General features: G+C 44.5%; 2 protein-coding genes across 2 annotated transcripts in view; one reads left to right on the top strand and one right to left on the bottom strand.

The window, feature by feature from the left end:
• The window catches only part of Ippk (inositol-pentakisphosphate 2-kinase), a 41,697-nt gene extending 29,698 nt beyond the window's left edge, over positions 1-11,999 (top strand). Inside the window, exons 12-13 of the mRNA XM_051194306.1 lie at positions 6,619-6,698; positions 10,455-11,999. Coding sequence (XP_051050263.1) covers positions 6,619-6,698; positions 10,455-10,680 — 306 coding nt within the window. The 3' untranslated portion in view covers positions 10,681-11,999. The remainder of the gene's footprint in view (positions 1-6,618; positions 6,699-10,454) is intronic.
• Positions 12,000-13,052: 1,053 nt separating this feature from the next.
• Positions 13,053-17,888, bottom strand: part of Cenpp (centromere protein P) — a 174,696-nt gene continuing 169,860 nt past the window's right edge. Inside the window, exons 6-8 of the mRNA XM_051194309.1 lie at positions 14,703-14,782; positions 13,662-13,753; positions 13,053-13,305 (exon numbers count right to left, since the gene is read on the bottom strand). Of these exons, the coding sequence (XP_051050266.1) occupies positions 13,178-13,305; positions 13,662-13,753; positions 14,703-14,782 (300 nt within the window). The 3' untranslated portion in view covers positions 13,053-13,177. The remainder of the gene's footprint in view (positions 13,306-13,661; positions 13,754-14,702; positions 14,783-17,888) is intronic.

Raw genomic sequence — 17,888 nt, 5'->3', positions numbered from 1 at the left:
TGTGCACTTACCATTTGGTATTGTTTATTTTAGGTTTTCTTTTGGGGGGGGTGGCGGTGGCCAGCATGCTAAGGCAAGCACTCAACCAGTTAGCTATAGCTATTTTTCATAGCCCCAGTTTAGTATTTAGACACGTTTGTCTAGATTTATTCTTATGTGGGAGCCTTAACATTGCCTGACTTTCTCATCACTCAGATCAGTCCCCTTTGTCCCTTTTTTCTTTAGCAACAATTTCATGCCATGTCCTTCACTCACAATCATATCACTTTAAAAAAAATGCCCCTTGTGTATCATTATCTCTGCCCCTGCAGTCCTGAGCAGCTTCAGTGTTTCCGTAAGTATGGCATATAAACAGGGCAGTCAGTGTGTGAGCCTTTGTGTCCAGCTTTGACTTAACAACTTTCAGACTTCACTACCTCATCCTCTTTCATGGCTCGAGTTCCACTAAAGTGCACGTATTATATAATATAGACACCTGCCCATCAGTTGACTGACATTTCCGTTGTTTCCTCTTTTCAGTGCTCTAATCTGTGCTGTTGTAAATCTTTGTGTACAAGCTTTTATTCTACCATACATTTTTTCCCCCCTGTGGTATGGAAGTGGAGTTGCTTGGTCCAAATGGTAACACCTTGTGTGTTGTCTGGGCTAGCTTCAAACTTGAATCTTCCTGTCTCCATCTCTTGAGTGGCTGAGATTACAGGTATGCACCATACACCTAGCCTCCTACTTAGTCTTTTCTGGGGGGGGGGGGGTGAAGTGGGTGAGTGGTGTGAAGAGGGGTTGAGTTTGGTATTCTTGTTATCTGTAAGCCAACATGTGTTAAAGTCAGTCTCAACAAGGTGTGGTTGTTTTGGAGGAGAGTCCTTGAAAGTTCTCCAGCCTCTGGGTAGTGGTTTTAGTTTGTTACTGTTAAAAGTGATGTTGGGCCATGGATGCAGGAGCTATGCTGTGTAGATGTATCCACTGGGGCTGGGGTTCCCAAGTCTGTTGACTTCTGTGTAGTTGTGGTTTTCTGTGCTGGTCTCCACTTGTGTAAAGAAAGTCTTCTTTGATGAGAGTGGGTAGCTATAGTTGTCAGTGGGTACAAGGATAAGATTTAGAATGTAGTAAGGAATTGTACTAGACTAGCAAGTGGCAGTAGTAGGTTCTAGGTCCCCTGGGAAGCTGGCAGTAAGATTGTAAGAGCCAGAGTATGAGGAAGTCTCCTGTGAAACAGTGTCTCCTAGAAATGGTTGCACAAAAAACACTGCAGTACATTGAAGTGGGAGGGGAAGGAAGATTCAGTGTCCACTCCTGGACAAAGGCAACTAACGACTGCTGGGAGAAGAATTAGACCTGTATAGGTTGTGCTGTTAACCCAGAGTGGTCAGCTCTTATATCACATACATTCACACAAACAATTGAAAATGGACTCGGAAGGTTGTATTTATGTATATTTGTGCATACACATGCATGTGAAAATAATCAACAAAAAAGAGGCTATCATCATGAGAGTGGGGCTTGGGAGAGGTTTGAGGGAGGGAAGGGAAAAGCGATTTAATTCTATTTTAATTAAACTTTTTTTTTTTTTTTTAAAAAAATGAAGAAAATTGTTGATACTGATAGTTTTCACTATTCCTGCACATAAGCACCTTAGTAAAGTAAGATGTCTAAATTTTTGAGGTTTTATTTTTATCAACTTTTTGGATTATGAAAAACATAACACTCAAGAGTAAAAAAGTGTATAGCCCAATGAATCCAACCAGAGCCTGTTGGAATTGCTTCTCAGTCTGTGGCTGAGATCTAGGATGCAGTCTCTCTGGCTGGTGTCTGCCTCCTTCCTGGTCTTACTGCACTCCTGGAGTGCTCTGTTCTCCTTTTGCGCTTCTCATATGGAGTCATGCTGTGCATGTTCTCATGTGCCTCGTGTCTTCTCTAGCAATGTTAAGCAGTGCCTTCGCTGCACTTGTTTTCAGGGCTTTGTATTGAGCTATGAATGGGTGGACGTAGGATTTCCTAGTTTACTCTGTGAGGCTATACTTTTAGGTGCCTCAGCATTACAATTAAATGCTTTTCAGTTGTCATTTATCATTTCAAGTGGCTTTTTATCTTTGGCTATGCTTCTTACCTTCAAATTTTCTTTTTCTGTCATAGTAGAACTTCTCTAGATTCTTTTATTTTCGGTCTTTTCAGACAGGGTTTCTCTGTGTAGCCCTGGAACTCACTCTGTAGACCAGATTGGCCTTGAACTCACAGAGATCCGCCTGCCTCTGCCTCTGCCTCCCAAGTGCCAGGATTAAAGGTGTGCGCCCCCACTGCCCAGCGCTTCTAGATCCTTGTGTGACCTATTTGTATTGCCTTTTCCATCTTTTTGTGTATCCTTTTTTTGTATATCTTTGAATAGACATAAAATGGTTCTAAAAATATTAATTTTATGAACATGCACAGCATCCATGCATGTGTGGGTACCTAGAGGCCGATGGGTATCAGACCTCTGTAGCTGGGTTATAGTTGGTTGTGAGGTGCCTTATGTGGGTGCTGAGAAGCAAACTTGGATCCTTTGCAAGAGTAGTGTTCTTAACCACTGAGCCATCTTCCAGCCTGTGTAATTGGTTCTTAAAAACAAATATTCTGGGTGTTAGATGTATTAACAAACATTGGTAAATGTAAGAGCTGGAGAGATGTGTCATTGGTGAAGAGCCCTTGCTTTCCCTTGGAGAAGACCTAAGGTTCAATTCCCAGCATCTACTTCAGGAAGGATAGATGCTCACAACAACCTGTATGTAATTCTAGCTCCTGTGGATCTATCTGTTGCTTTCTTTTTTGTCTCTGAGATCACTTGCACATGTGTGCATACACTCATATAGCTGCTACACACACACACACACACACACACACACACACACACACACACACACAATTTATAAAAGAAAAATCTATCATGACACTATTTCTGTTAGTTAGGCCCAGGCTGGCCTCGTCATCTTGTCTTAGCCTCCCTAGTGCTGGGACTATAGGTCTAATCACCACACCCTAAAACATCTTTTATTGTTTCCGTTAGTACAGGCTTGCTTGGCAGTGCATCTTAGTTTTGTTTAATGGCATAATGATATTATTTTCTGGAGCCCTTGTATCTCTAGGGCTTGATGCTGTTATCTAGGGAAACCTGGCCCCACTTCTTACCCACCTGCTCAAGGCAGGTGTATGTACCCTGGCTCTTTAAAAGAAAAAGACTACCCACTCCACCCCCTCCCCTTTCCTCTAGAGGAGACAGGACTTTTCCTGTCCGTGCCCGCCCCCGTGTGTACGTGTGTGTGTGTCTGTCTTTATCTTTTTTTTTTTTTTCTTTCCTCCCTTATTTTCTTATCTCCCCCCAATAAAACCTTCAGTATAAGTCACATCTACAGGTCTCTGTTTCCCATCTGTGGTCTCAACCCATTAAGCTTTATTCCTAACACTTGATGTCTTCAGTTTAGGGAAAGCTTTGGCCATCACTTTGATAGCTTGCTCGTCTTTCCTTTCCATGCTACATTTTGGGCGTTTTCTCTGAACCTTCTTGTTTAGCAATTGTCAGTGGCGTTTCCTTTTCCTCTCCATTTCTTCTCTTCTTTGGTCTGAGCCCCTAAGTTGTTAACTTTCTTTGTTCAGTTCATATCTTTGTGGGTACTTAGTGTTACACTTCTCAGAAAACAAAATGTGGGGATTATTGCTGCCCTTGAATACAATGGAGGGTACTTCAGACCCCTGGTCACTGGCTCCTAGCTTACTAAGAGGCTGGTGTGGTCAGTTTTTCTGCCCTTGTAGTTATTCCGCCCTGTTCAGTTTCACATCTCTTTAGTTAATTTGATGACTGCTTAATGTTGTTTTTGTAAAATATTTAAACGGCTTATTTTATGGTTTCCAGTTCTCCTCAGAAGTTCTGTTTGGTCTGATTCTTCCAGTGGAGCAGCATGTGTGTGGGACCTCAACAGCTGGAGTCCCTTTGTGGATGTGCGTGTCCACTACTGTGGAGTTGTTTTTCAGTTTTAGCTGAAACAGTATTTTTTAAGAGCAGAAGTGAAGGGGGGTACAGGTTCTCGCACCCCTTCTGTGCTTTGTGCTGGCTTTTATTCTTGTCGTCCCGTCTTGTCCCTGCATGTTTTCACTTGTGTGTCAGAATTTGTATTGGTGCAATTATTTTAGAAATGACTTGCTGCCTAGCATTGTCTGTTCTCAGGGAGAATTTTAGGTTTCTCTCTGCCAAGAGGCCTGGCAGGCTGATGTCAGTTTGACACAGCTTTGGGACTGTTCCTCTTGAAGTACAGCTGCAGTTCCTGTATGGCCTGCCAGCTTAGGCTCAGGGTCAATCTGAAGGGAGCGGCAGTTTGCATACTAAGAGAAGCTTCATGTGGTTCCTGCCCTGTCAGCATTGAAGGCTGACCATTTTTTTGGGAAACGCCCAAATGCCTGCTGTCCCTGTCTTGTTAGCAGTGCCTCCAAGCAAGAATTTCTGATAAGTCATCAAGCTTTTCCAGTTGGCTGTTGCCACTGAATTAGCTCATTAACCCATTTGAACCACTCTCTAAGTGAACATCTCACTTCTTGGTTGTGTGTCTGAGATAACACACATCCTTCCTCTGCACTGAAGACCATTGTTACAATTTGTAACAATACCTTTTCATATATAGGGCATATATGTTGTATATGGAAATGTTTAATATTTATATGTCAGGGCTGGAGAGATGGCTCAGCAGTTAAAGAGCACTGGCTGCTCTTGCAGAGGACCCTGGTTCAACTCCCAGCACCCACCTGGTGGCTCACAACCATCTGTTACTTCACATCCAGGGAATCCGTCACTCTTTTGGCCTCCTCAGGCACTGTACAATATGTGCACAAAGCACCCCATACATAATAATAAAATGTCTATGAAGTCCAGCCTGGCCTCAGATTCACTGTTGTTGCAGAGGGTGATTTGGACACCTGATCCTCCTGACTCTTTCCAAGTGCTGGGATTGCTGGTGTACACTATCACAGCTGGCTAGGACTTACACATTCTCCATGTTGATAGTCAGATTGGCCATATTTTCTTGTAGGTTCTCACTTGTCATCTTTAACTTTTGGATTAGGATTGTACCACATAAAGTTCTTGATAGTTGTTTAGGTTTTTAAAACTGTCTCGAATGGCTTTTTTTTTTTTTTTGTACCTTGGTTAGACTAGCTGTGCCTTCAGGGGATTTTATATTTAGCTCTTCCTTTTTGTCCTACTTAGGGTTTCTACTGCTGCAAAGAAACACCATGACTAAAAAGCAAGTTGGAGAGGAAAGGGTTGATTTGGCTTACACTTAAACAGTTATCACTGAAGGAAGTCAGGTCAGGATCTCAAACAGGGTAGGATCCTGGAGGTAGGAGCTGATGTAGAGGCCATGGAGGGATGCTGTTTATTGGCTTGCTCAGTTCACCTTCTTATAGAACCCAGGACCAGCATCCCAGGGATGGCCCCAACAACCCTGAGCCGGTCTCTCCTCCATTGATTGCTAAACGAGGAAATGCCTTAGAGCTAGATCTCACAAAGGCATTTCCTCAGCTTAGGTTCCTTCCTCTGATGACTCCATAGCTTGTCAAGTTGTCACACAAAACTACCCAGTATACTTTTTGACTGGCCTTCTGGTTATGTATCACAAAATAAGAAATTTTGCTAATTGGAGGGCCTGTGGATGGGAGTTGGGTGTCTCCTGCCTCCAGGTTCTTCAGGCCCAGAACAGCCAACAGGCCTGGTGTGTGGTCTGCTGTTCCTTCCTCACCTCCCTGCCTCCAGGGTGTGCAACCTGAGGTTTTCCCAGGGCAATACCACTATGGTATCATAAAAGATGGTTGAGAGGGAGAAAAGAGAGTACTGTCTGTCATGAGGACAGATCCTGGGGCCAGTGATAACGTGTAAGGCTAGTTCCTTTTGTATAACTAGCTAATTTTTATAAAAGTAGAGCTGTTTAATCTAAAATACTCAAAACGATCTACCAAAATTGATTAAAAACCTGCCTGAAATTGTGTGCTGTACAGGTGATCACTCTGGACACTGTCTTTGCTCTCTCCCTATGTCCCTGGAACTGGTTTCTGGCAGGCACGGTGCAGGTTTATGATGCAGAACTGAATTTGCTTGTCTTGTGCTGTGAAGAACATGCACTTGTGCTTGGGTCTAGCCCTGCCACCACTTGGCAGTTCTGTGTCTTCAGTTTTCTCTTTATAGGGTGGGTTACCTTAGTGCCAGCTGAGGACACAGAGTTAATATACACAGCCCTAGAATGTATGCACTATTGCTATAATCACCATTCCCCCCCAAATAGCCTGCATGCATCTTCTACAAAGTACAGAGCGATTACTGCTGAATACTCAGTGTAGTCATACTGAGAAGCTAAGGAACTGTCTGCTTCCTTCTTCTCCTAAAGACAGACTGTGGTCTCAGGGAACCAGTTGGGGGGGTCCATGTGCTTGCAGTGAGAAGGAAAAGGATAAGGGGGGGGGCTGGTGTGTGTATTGTCACAGGAACTATTTCCCACTGTATGTCCAGTCACTCTTCTAACTACTCAGGTTTGTTAAGAAAATAGTTGCTCTATTTGGTGGAGGCGCTGTGTGACTTGGAGCTACCCTTTCTCTCCTCCACAGGTGCAGCAGTACCGAGTAGCCATGACTGCCAAGGACTGCTCCATCATGATCGCACTCTCCCCTTATTTACAAGGCACAAGGTGAGGCACCATTGCATGACACCTATCTTGGTCTAGTAGTACTGTGGAACAAGGATGACAAGTAGACTCCTTTATGTAGAAACTCTGACAGGGCTGCTGTGTCTTTGTTAGACTTGTGCTCATAGGGCAGCTTCTTTTCTTTTCTTTTTTAAAGGATGGGAGCTTGTGTGTGGTATATGTGTGTATGTTCAAAGCAGGGTTTCTCTGTGTAGCCCTAGCTGTCCTGGAACTCACTTTGTGGACCAGGTTGTCCTAGAACTCACAGAGATCCACCTTGTGCCTGCTTCTGTCTCCCACGTGCTGGGATTAAAGGTGTGTTCCAAAGGGATGGGGATTTAGCTCAGTGGTAGAGAGCACTTGCCAATAGCAAGCACAAGACCCTGGGTTTAGTTCTCCGCTCCAGAAAAAAACAAAACAAACCAAAAAACCCAAAAAATCCTAAGCTCCATTTGCTGGGGGGAGGGGGGGTGATGCTACACACACCTTTAATCCTAGTACTCAGGAGGTGGAGGCAGGTGGATCTCATAGAGAACCCTCTCTATGAGTACAAGGCCAGTCTGGTCTACAGAGCAAGTTCCAGGACAGGCTCTAAAGCTACAAAGAAAAAACAAAAACAAAAAACCCAAAAGGCTTGGGTTACCACTGTCCAGCTTGTTACTGTCATTTTTTAAACATCCTAGCCAGTGTATTGTTATTCTCTCTTCTCTTCTGAATAACCAGCCTGTTTGCCATCTCTCTCTCCAAATGTTTGGCTAGTTGTAGTCACCTCCCCTAGCTTTTAGTGTTCAGGCTGAGCCTCATCATCTTGTAATTAGCATCTTCAGCATCCATCTCATCTCATCTCTAGGAGTACCAAAATCTCTGGCATTTTCCACATCTGACCTGTGTTCTTGGGTGAAGGTGACCACCCATCTTCCTGATGTTTTTGAGCATTGTAGTTTCCAGTCAGGTTCTGTGAGAGGCACAGCACTGTCTACTTTCTGGTATTGCATGCTGAGGAACATTTATAGGGCATGACTGGTGAAGGCAGTTGACTGTTTAGCTTAGCTGTGAGGAGCCAGCCCTTGAGTGAACTCAGGTTCTGTGCTGGACGAGAGCAGCTCCCACGGTACCATTTCCTGTTTCTTTCTACTCAAGCAGTTGGGGAAGGGAAGGTGCTTGAATGCAGGGTGCTCAGATGGAAGCTGATTCAAAGGTTAACAGCTGGGAAGTGTAAGGCACTTGAAGGACAGACATGTGACTCATCCCCTCCAGCACAAATGTGTCTATTTGTGTGGTGCACAGTTGTGTCATTTGAGGAAAGCTGAAAGCTGGGGTCCTTGATGGACTGCCCAGTAGAGATCAACATTTGCTGTGAGGGCAGAAGGATGTGTGTCCAGATGGCTGGAGGCACAGGATCCCCAGTCACCAAGTGCCACATCTGCTCCTCTTTCCAGAGACAGGAAGAGTGTCTCATGTTTATGCTTAAAACAAAACTGAAATACCATCATAGCTTGGAAATAGCAGACTCTCAGAAGGTATGTAGTTGGCTCGATCTGACCATAGTCTCCCTCTTTTGCTTTTTTAAGCTGGCAAAGAGATAATGATCAAGAGATAGTTGATGTAGATTTCCCCAGTGTGTGACCCAGTATAACTTTATGATTCTGCTTTCAAATTCTCATTGGTGGAATCTTTACAGGCTAAAAAGTGTTGCAGATAATTTTGATTTAGAAATTTGAAAACAATATACAAATAATGATATGGTTGAGTTATGATACAACCATTTGCTTATACATTTATAATTTTCTATTAATATTTAATCTCTTAATATTCATCCTGAGCTCTCTCTCAGGTTTGGTAGTTTATTTTGTTACAATAAATGCATTGTTAAAAATGAATTTTGTTTAAAGGTCCAAGGTAAAAAAGTAAGGAGAAAAGTAAAGTCGGTAACAAATCATTTCCATTCTTAAGTGTTTCATGAACACTGACTCAAGCTTATTTAATTGTAAAATGTGAAATGTTTAGAACTTGTGAAAGTTTGAAAAGTTTAGCCATTTGTCATTATCTCCTCGAACATATTTTGTGGAAATTAAGAATTTGGTGACCAATTTGAAGAGAGATGACAGACTGGAGGATTCTGAAGAGGAAGAATGGGCTCTGCCCTTCGAGGCTGCCTTACCTATTCAGGTCAGGTCTCAAGGCCAGATAATAGGGCCCATGTATCAGGAGGCTCAATGTTGGTGGTCCAGATCCACCTTAAAGCAAGAGCAAAGGAGCCAGGATGATGGCAACAGGACACTCCAGGGTACCCTACTGCTCTACTTGTCTGCCTGTGGAAGGAGCTGCAGAGGGTGTTTGTGACTAGAGAAGGATGTCCCCACCTCTAGCTTTTCCTTAGAGAATGCACACAGGCATCAGCCTTCTTTGAGGGAGGTGAAGCTGTGCTTGCCAGAATTGTACCTAGGTCAGGAAAACCAGAGGCGTTAGGACTGGTTCATCCCAAAATACACAGTAAACCCAAGGCTGAATTTATATCCCCAAATGTTGATGTACAGTTCACAAACCTGTGTAGCTGCCATTTGTTTCTATCAGAGTTGAGGTTCTTAAGTTTCTTCCTGTTGCTGCAGGCCTTTGAAGGGTTTGGAACTACCAGGAAAGTTCTTATCACTTCGTGTCCCTAAATCCTGCTATGTCTGTTATAAACAACTATCAAGGTGAAGACAGCAGCTACCCAGCCCCCCAGATCATTCCAGAACCGGTTTCTAGAGCTACCACGGGGGATATGTATGTGGTCATGGCAGTAGGGATAACTGTGCTCTGACTTTTGCTGAGTCTTAGCCATATAGTCTGAAGGAGACAAGCTTTTCATTGTTAAGCTGGTGTATACTGGCCTGTGCCTTTGGCTGTCCTGCAGCTTGTGGTCACCTGTCAGACCTGTGATTGAGCCCAATTAAATTTTCCCCCCTATAAACAGGAATCTGGAGCAACAAATGAGAATCAAAGCCCTAGTGTACTTTAGAACACGCCATGTATGTCTGTTTTTTCTTCCATCTCAGGAGGTTTTTGAACTGGTATTTTGTCTGTCTTATTTGTAATGATTTCTAAATCCACAAGAGTAGAGAACATGGAGGAACCAGAACTCCCTAACAGTTGTCTTGTGCCAGCCTGGGATTAGATGCCATTCAGGCAATAGGACGATGCTGTGTACTGTGTTTTCAGGACAGTTGGACACACTGCAACCTCAGTATCAGGTTTGAAGTTACTCTGAAAAGATTTTGAATTCAATGTTCATATTGTTAGAAACACATGACTTTCTGATGTTTATAAAACTCACAGAGGCCTGGAGAGACAAAAATCACTGATGATGTATGTGATTTGAGAGTTAACACAAAGCCACAAAGGAGCTGGTTCTCAGCAGCCATGGGAAAGTGCATAAAAAGTCTGTTTTCAACAGTTATCCATCTGGCTGCCGCACAGCCTGATCTACTTTTTTACTTTTTCTTAGATTTTGTAATACTTGGCTCATGATAAAGTGATTTTTCCAGCATTCTTAATACCACTAGAGCATGGGGAATATCACTCACGCATTCCACGTAATTGCTTTTCCACCTTCTCTTCTTTTAACCCCCTGCCCAGACAGTGTGCTGGCCTGTGTCCTAGTAGTCACCTAACCTGTGCTAGTATTGAAGCTGCCACAGACACGGAATGGGTGCTCTGAGAGCTGGGCTGGGAAGGCCTGAGGGGCTGTATAATCTGAAATTCTTTTGTTACTTTCAGCTCTGACCAGAGACCTGTTATCCCTTCATCAAGGTCCCGGCTGGCCTTCTCTGTGTCTGTACTGGACCTCGACCTCAAGCCCTACGAGAGCATTCCTCACCAATATAAACTAGACAGCAAGATAGTCAACTATTACTCAAAGACTGTGCATGCCAAAGACGACACTGTCAGGTCAACTCGGTTCAAGGAACATGAAGATTGCACATTAGTTCTCCACAAGGTCTAACTTACCCCTGCGGTGTCTTTGAAACTTGAATGTGAACGTTGAATGACAGAGCTATTTTCGGTTGTGTTGGGTGACTTGGCTGTGAATGTTTTTGCTTTTAACCCTTGCTGAGGTTAGACTGCTCTCAGAGACAAGGAATTGAAGAGCACTAGAATCTTCTAGGACAAGGAATGTAGGACGTGAGTGCTGTGTCCCAGCAAGCCATCTGTTTTCTAGAGTGGAAGTGTCCGTTAAGACCCAGGAAAACATCCCGGGTAGTTCTTCCAAGCAGAACTCACGTCTAATTCTCTAATGCAAAAGCCTTATTATTAAGACCCAAGGTTTGGATCTCCTCCCACCAGACTCTTAACATAGAGAACTTGAATTGTTCTGAGTATCTTACAGTTTGGATTTTCAAGAAAACATGGATACTACTGGAACTTTCCCAGCTGTTAACTGGTCACCTTTTCAATGCAAGTCATACATCAACACAGGTGTTGGGTGGTTCCCTGCTGCAGAGCGGTCAGGGTAGTGTGGACATTGGTTCTGAGTGGTCTAGACTCAGGTCCCTGTGGAGGTACTGAAGCCCATGGCTTTGTAAGGGGCAACAGCAGGGAACACAAGACTCAGGTCAGGATGGACACCACTCGCATGAGCCTTGCTTTTTTTTTTTTTTTTTTTTTTTTAAATTTTTCTTTAATGATTTTAACTCTAGGGGAAGCTGAGGCGTTTTTTCCTACCTGAAATTGCTGCTGCTGTAGAGACTGGAAGCAGAGCTGTAACTCAGAGCTGCTGTGGTCAGCTGGGTGGGTGTGCCTGACAGCCCGGAGTTTTCCTGGCACTCTGGTGTCTCAGATGGTTGAGGAACAAGGTTCCCTTCCTCCTGAGCCACATTCATCCCTGGGGATAGCTCTGGGGCATGTTGGGTATGTGGGTCTAGGGCCTTGCTGTTTTCATCAGGGCTATGGAAGGCTCCTAGCTGGCACTTGAGGATTCTTATTGGGGTCACCAAAAGTGTGCCTGGCTGCTATGAAATCATTGGGAGTTTTGGCTTCATTTTTTTATCCTATGGTAGGCTGTACAGACTGATTATTTATATCATCCTTTCAAGAGACTAATGAAGGCTTATTGTAACATAGTAAAAACCATGGAACTGTATGAAAATGCTACATGAAAAATGAAGAAAATATTTTGCTGATTGTAAACTTTTGTGGGAAATTTTGTGATAATTTGAAAATTATACTTGTTTGAATCAAGCAACCTCCTATAGAATTTGTTAAATTCTGCCCTAATATTTAACTATTTTGAACACTCAGGTAAAAGACACTTGTACATTTGGATCCTTGACTTTCTTTTGACTGGTGTATGCTGGGATATGTGCTTATAGCTTTCACCTGAGGCATGTGCTTGAAGGTCATGCTTTCATGACTGGACGTGCAGGGGAAAGTGGCCTTCAGATTTGTTTTGACTCAATGTTGACTGGTTTGGAGGCAGACTAGCCATGTTCGTGCATGTGTGTGGTGTGCGAGAACATGTATGTGCCTGATGCCCCAGTACTCATCTCAGTATGACTGGGTCGCAGGCTCTCAGTAGTTTCACAAAATTTTTATTTCTCAAACACTGGTTTCTCTTGGAGAATTACTATTTAGCAAGAGGCTAAACAATATGATGGGTGGATGGAAACAAGCAACCTCTCCTGGGGTAAAAAACACAGAGCACTCTGTTGATGTGGGCAGGGCTCTATTCCAATTGTTTTCTGATGTGCTCTACTTAACTAGTTCAGGTTGCCCACACCAACCCATCATTTTATAACAGTGGGTAACTGAGGACCTCACCAAATGGCAGCTCTGTATCTGAAGTGACACAGCTTTAGACTGGGTAGTCCTTTTGTGGTGCTGGGTATTGGTTGGATCTAAGGCCTTATACATCTTAGGCAATTGTCTACTGTGGAGGTATACTTCAGCCTTTGTATTCTGAGACAGTGGCTTACTATGTAGCCAAGGCTGGTGTTAAACTTGGGTTGCTCTCGTGTGCTGGCATTATAGTCATGTACCACACTCAGACTGTGGGTGTGTCTTCAGTGTAAGTTCCCAAGTAAAGGGAACAATGCAGTCATCACTGTCAAACAGTGCTACTTTTGTAGGAGACCAGGAGTGTAAGGACTTTCTGGGAGATGCTGCTATGGCAGACAAGGTAGGTAGCTTTGGGTTGGACTGTGTCCCATGCTGTCCTTGGCCATCTTGATATGAGGTTGGAGGTAAGGCTCTTTTACACTCATTTGAGAATGGACAACCATTCTTGGAACACTTTCTCAAATATTAAACTTATTTGTACAAAGCACTATGCATGTTGCTTTTAACATATTGAAAAGCTTTATTTCTATGCTATGGGAGTTCTATGTAATGCACAAACTAGTGTACACAAAAAGCATGTTTGAAAAGAGCAAATGTTCATACTTAACATAAGTCACATGTTCCTCAGCCCAGCCTCTTATTCCTATATGCTTGCCAGCAGGGAACTAGTCATTTTCCACACAAAGCAATTTTATCAGGCTGTCAAGAGCAGCTTCAATTCCAAGTACTCCTAGCAGTCTTCGGAAACTGAGAGGAGCAGTTTCTATGACCCTGTTCTTGTCCAGCTCCAGGGCTGTGAAGAAAACATACCTGGTAAGAAACCTGATAGTGTCTGTCTAATAAGATCCTTCCTCTCTCAACAGCCACACAGTGGGAGTCATGAGAGACAGGGTGGGGAAGCCCAAGGAGCGATGTCACCTCTAACTTGAGGCAGAGAAAATGCCTTGCACCAACCACACAGCCTGAAAAGGCCTCAGGACAGTAGTTCCCTCTCATGTCCTGTTTGGGTGGTTACTTGAGTAAAGTATATTAAAAGGTGATCTACAAAGAACATTAATGACAGTTTCAAATTTTGATAAGACACTCAGATGGCTTTGTTGGGTCCACTGACAGGACTTGTGGAAAGGGTGTCTGTACATAGAGTCTTACCTCGCTCTGGGACTTTGGTGAGAAGATCCAGCTTTGGGAAAACCTTCCCTTCCTCATCTATTTGTATCCTCCAAACAATCACCAGTTCAAACCTGAAAAAGAGGCAATGTTTGGTGCTCTTGGAATTCAGAAAGATTAGCCTCTGGACATGTGGTCTCGGCTGGCTAGACTCACCTCCTAAAGACCTCTCCCCACAGAGGAAGAAGGTGTGTGATCAGTTCCATCAGTGTGGAAACTTGGGCCACAGCAATAGGCTTTGTACCTACATCTTGGCAAACATCAATGTGATAAGTAATGGGACAGGCAACAGGATGTTCCTGCAGGGGTGTTGTGGCAATAGTCTTTGAAAATGATGGCGAATGGGTAGGAAGCTGCACACACACTTTCCTCATGGTTGGACTTTCCTTATTCTAGGAGCAGCCCATGTGCTATAATATGGCAGGAGAAATAGGAATGAAAAGCCCAAACCTTCAGGACCTGAGGAGTACAGTCAGAGCTCACTGGAGGATGAGGCATGACAAAGGCCAGCCCCAGCAGCCTGTGTAAGAAAAACCCTGCTAGAAGGCAGACTCGGTGCGGTTAGGCTGTGGATCTAGGTCCTGAAGCACAAATGGGCACACGTGAAACATGGAGGAGAGTGGCAGTGGCTGTGGGAAGGCGCTGCCGAGAATCTTAGGTGCCCAGCGTGGAGGTGCCCTGTTTATCTCAGCTTCTCTGAGACTGCTGACCTCAGGCCTCCTCCTGCCGTCTCTGTTGTACCAGCAGGCACACACACACCTCTACCTTCTCTGGGCCATCCCAGGACCCTGAAGAGAAATGCTTCTTGCTGCCCCCAGGCCAGCATTTATCCCCTGCAGCCCTGCACTCCTTCCTACCTTTGCTCTCCCTTCATGGCTAAGTCCACCTGCCACTGTTGGCGGGTGTCTGCTGTAATTCCACCCATTTTGCACGGGATATTCTTTAGTCCTCCTTAGGTAGTTTCTTAGCCTCTACTATGTATGGACAGTCCTGGTTCCAGGACTTAGTGCTGCACAGACTTACCCTGGCTGTCTGGCACTGCGGATCTCCATGCAGCGGGAACAGGTGCCCTCTGAGAGATATACGATATCTGGGTACTTCTCCTGTATGTGAGAATAAATGGTTACAGTCCGACTCATCTAGAGGAAATGGCATCCTGAAAGCCAGGAGAAATATTCTGGAGTCTGAGATACAAGTGGTACCCACTTACTGTTCCCACGCTTACCTATTTTGCCACCCCAGGAGCTCATGGCTGTCCCTTTCCTGAGATCTCATGATATCACTATACAACTTCAGTTCCAATTTCTTTTGTATTTCTGCCTGCCTACCACTTGGGGCAACTTGTCAACTCTTTCTCAGGACCTGAAGGAGCACTACAGCCCTCAACCCAGTGTCTGAAGGGCTTTGTAAAATGGAGACTTATTCTTTGTCAGCAAAGTCTTTGGAATTGAGGCTCTTGTGGGTATTGGCTGCTCTCCTGCTTGAGCAGATGCACCAAGCTGATCCTCACAACTCATCCAGATAAGCTCTGCCCTTGAATCCTTGACATGGGCCAGCTCCCCACTCAGGTGCCCACACCATAGTGGAGGTACCAGGCTCCCATTGTGATAGGGAATGCTTGGGGTTTGGTGTCAGCTTCAAGGGGAGAGCCCTACCATTCCTGGATGCAGTGCTCTGTCTACAGAGAACGGGAGTGGGTTGAATGTTACAGATTTCTAGGTTTGCCACTCTGCTTGTTGTTGCCACAGCAGGACCTAGGAGGTGCTAGCATATCAGAACTGGTGTACTCATATCACCATGACAACAGAGCGTGTTTTCCAGTTGTCTGAATGGGTGACAAATATAACTGATGTAAATAGTAGTGGCCCTTTTTGTCTGTTCTTGTGCAAACAGACTACAGGGTTAGAGGATAAAGAACAGACATGAAGTTGCCACTGTGAGATTTTTCAAAGGCCAGCTTTGAAAGATCCTTCCATGTGTCCCCTCAGTGCCTGAAGAAGAAATGCTTCCCAGGGTGATAACTAAGTCAAGCAAGGGCTATCCCTCAGGGCAGCCAGAGAGCCACTGTCACCATGGGCTAGGGCTGAGACCTGGGGCAGAGCCTTCTAGACTGTAGAGAATGGCTGGATTAAAGCAGTCTGGGTCCATCAAACAAGGTTCCATGGGGACAAAAATGTATTACAACCCTTCAGAGAATGCAGAATAATACCCTTGGGAGAGCCACTGCTGGCATGGGAAGCCAAGGCTGTCGGCGTCTATGCATGTAGCCACCAACAGAACATCCAGACTCCAAAGCTGGGGTGGGCTGGTGTACTTTACAGATAATTACTAATTTTACAAAACAGAGTTTTTAGGAGAAAAATGTATACCTAAGTGATTTCAGTGGAAAGTGTTGGTTGATGTTTAAACCTCAGGCTCTTCTAAATTAATAACAACTGTTTGAGGAACGTAAAGGAGTGTGTGTGAACGTGGCAGTTCAGCTTCCAGACTTTGCTTGGCGGCAGCACATGGGGCTCAAGGGAGTGCTGGGGCTTGGGCTGGCTCCAAGGTGGGGCCTGAGGCTTGGCCTCCAAGCAGGAGGGAGCTGATCTCCACTCCTTAGGCTGCTCTGCCACATGAACAAAAGGAAGACTCAAATTAGATGCTTTGACTAAAAAGTACACTCTTAGTTTTTATAATGTAGACAGGAATGCTGACATTGGGCAGAGGGCAGGCATTCACACATGTGCTTCTGGAAAGCTAAGACTGCAAAAAGCTTCTTCCATGGAAGTTATGGTTGTTGCATTTAGCCAGCTTCATTCCTTGCCTGAACACCAACTCTAGAACAAAGTGCAGAGTAGAAAGGAATTAAAAGCTGACAGCCTGTGTAGATCCCAAGAACAGCAACCTTATCAAAGTTACTAATATAAGTGCCATTCTTTTTTTCCTTAAATATTTTATGTGCATTGGTGTTTTAGTTACATGTGTGTCTGTGTGAGCTGCCAGAGTTACAGTTGTGAGCTGCCATTTGGGTATTGGGAATTGAACATGGGTCCTCTGGAAGAGCAGCCAGTGCTTTTTATAAGTGCCATTAAAAAAAGTTTTATTTATATATTTATTATGTATGCAGTGTTCTTTCTGCCTGCATGTATGCCTGTGCACCAGAAGAGGACACTGGATCTCATTACAGATGGTTGTGAGCCATCATGTGGTTGTCAGGAAGTGAAATCAGGACCTCTGGAAGAGCAACCAGTGCTCTTAACTGAGCCATCTCTCCAGCCCCCATAAATGCATTCTTATTCTTTGGTTTTGCTCCCCACCCCACCCCCAAGACAGGGTTTCTCTTTGTAACAGCCCTGGCTGTCCTAGAACTTGCTTTGTAGACCAGGCTGTCCTTGAACTCAGAGATTCTCCTGCCTCTTCTAAGTGTTGGTAAAGAAGGACCAAGTAGGCAGGGAAGAGTTAGTCATGGCCCCTGAAAAGGCAAGGAAATATATACATTATATCTTAAGAGTGTGTTCCGTGAAAACCAGTAAGACAACAAAAATGTTTATCAGAAATTGTCAACCTCACCTGGAAAGCATTACATTTTTCCACTAATAGAGCCGAGGCTCAGACATGGGAAGCACCTGGCCAGTCCCTGGAAGGACAATCTTGGACAAGCTCTGTCTAGTGCATAGGTGTGTTTTGCATGTCACCAGAATGTCGGTGTATAGAGAACAATAGAAGCCTGTGTGTCTGCAGATGTTACCAGGAAGGCTGTATTATGGAGGTGGCTGTTAGAGGGGCCTCATGCATACTAACCATCTGGATCTTGCACTTCCACTCCAGGGCCCCAGGCTCTCCAGGAGTGCTGCGCCTGAGTGCCACTGAGGAATGCTGAGGCGGTGTTTACTCAGCTGTGTGCCACATGGTAGAATATGCATGGAAAAACAAAACAAAACCCTAGTGCTGATGATAGAGAAACTGGGCTGGGGGTAGGGTCTGGCCATTTGATATCCAGCTGTTTCACACTTGACACCCAGGGTACTGTGGCATTGGCTGACTGGCCTGCAAAGTAGCTTCGTTTTAACAGAGCCTTACAGGGCTGTCTGCACTATGCTTCAGCCATCCTGGCTCTATACCATAGAGGAGTGACATCAATCACCTCCCCTCTACTAAGTTTCCATGGGAGTCAACTGTAATTGGGACTCTTATGGACAATTTGGACATCCAAAGATGTCAGTTCAT

The sequence above is a fragment of the Phodopus roborovskii genome, unplaced genomic scaffold (assembly GCF_943737965.1).
Source record: "Phodopus roborovskii unplaced genomic scaffold, PHOROB, whole genome shotgun sequence".
In the NCBI taxonomy this organism is placed as follows: domain Eukaryota; kingdom Metazoa; phylum Chordata; class Mammalia; order Rodentia; family Cricetidae; genus Phodopus; species Phodopus roborovskii.
The sequence above is the reverse complement of the archived record's forward strand: the minus strand, read 5'-3'. Positions and strand labels throughout refer to the sequence as shown.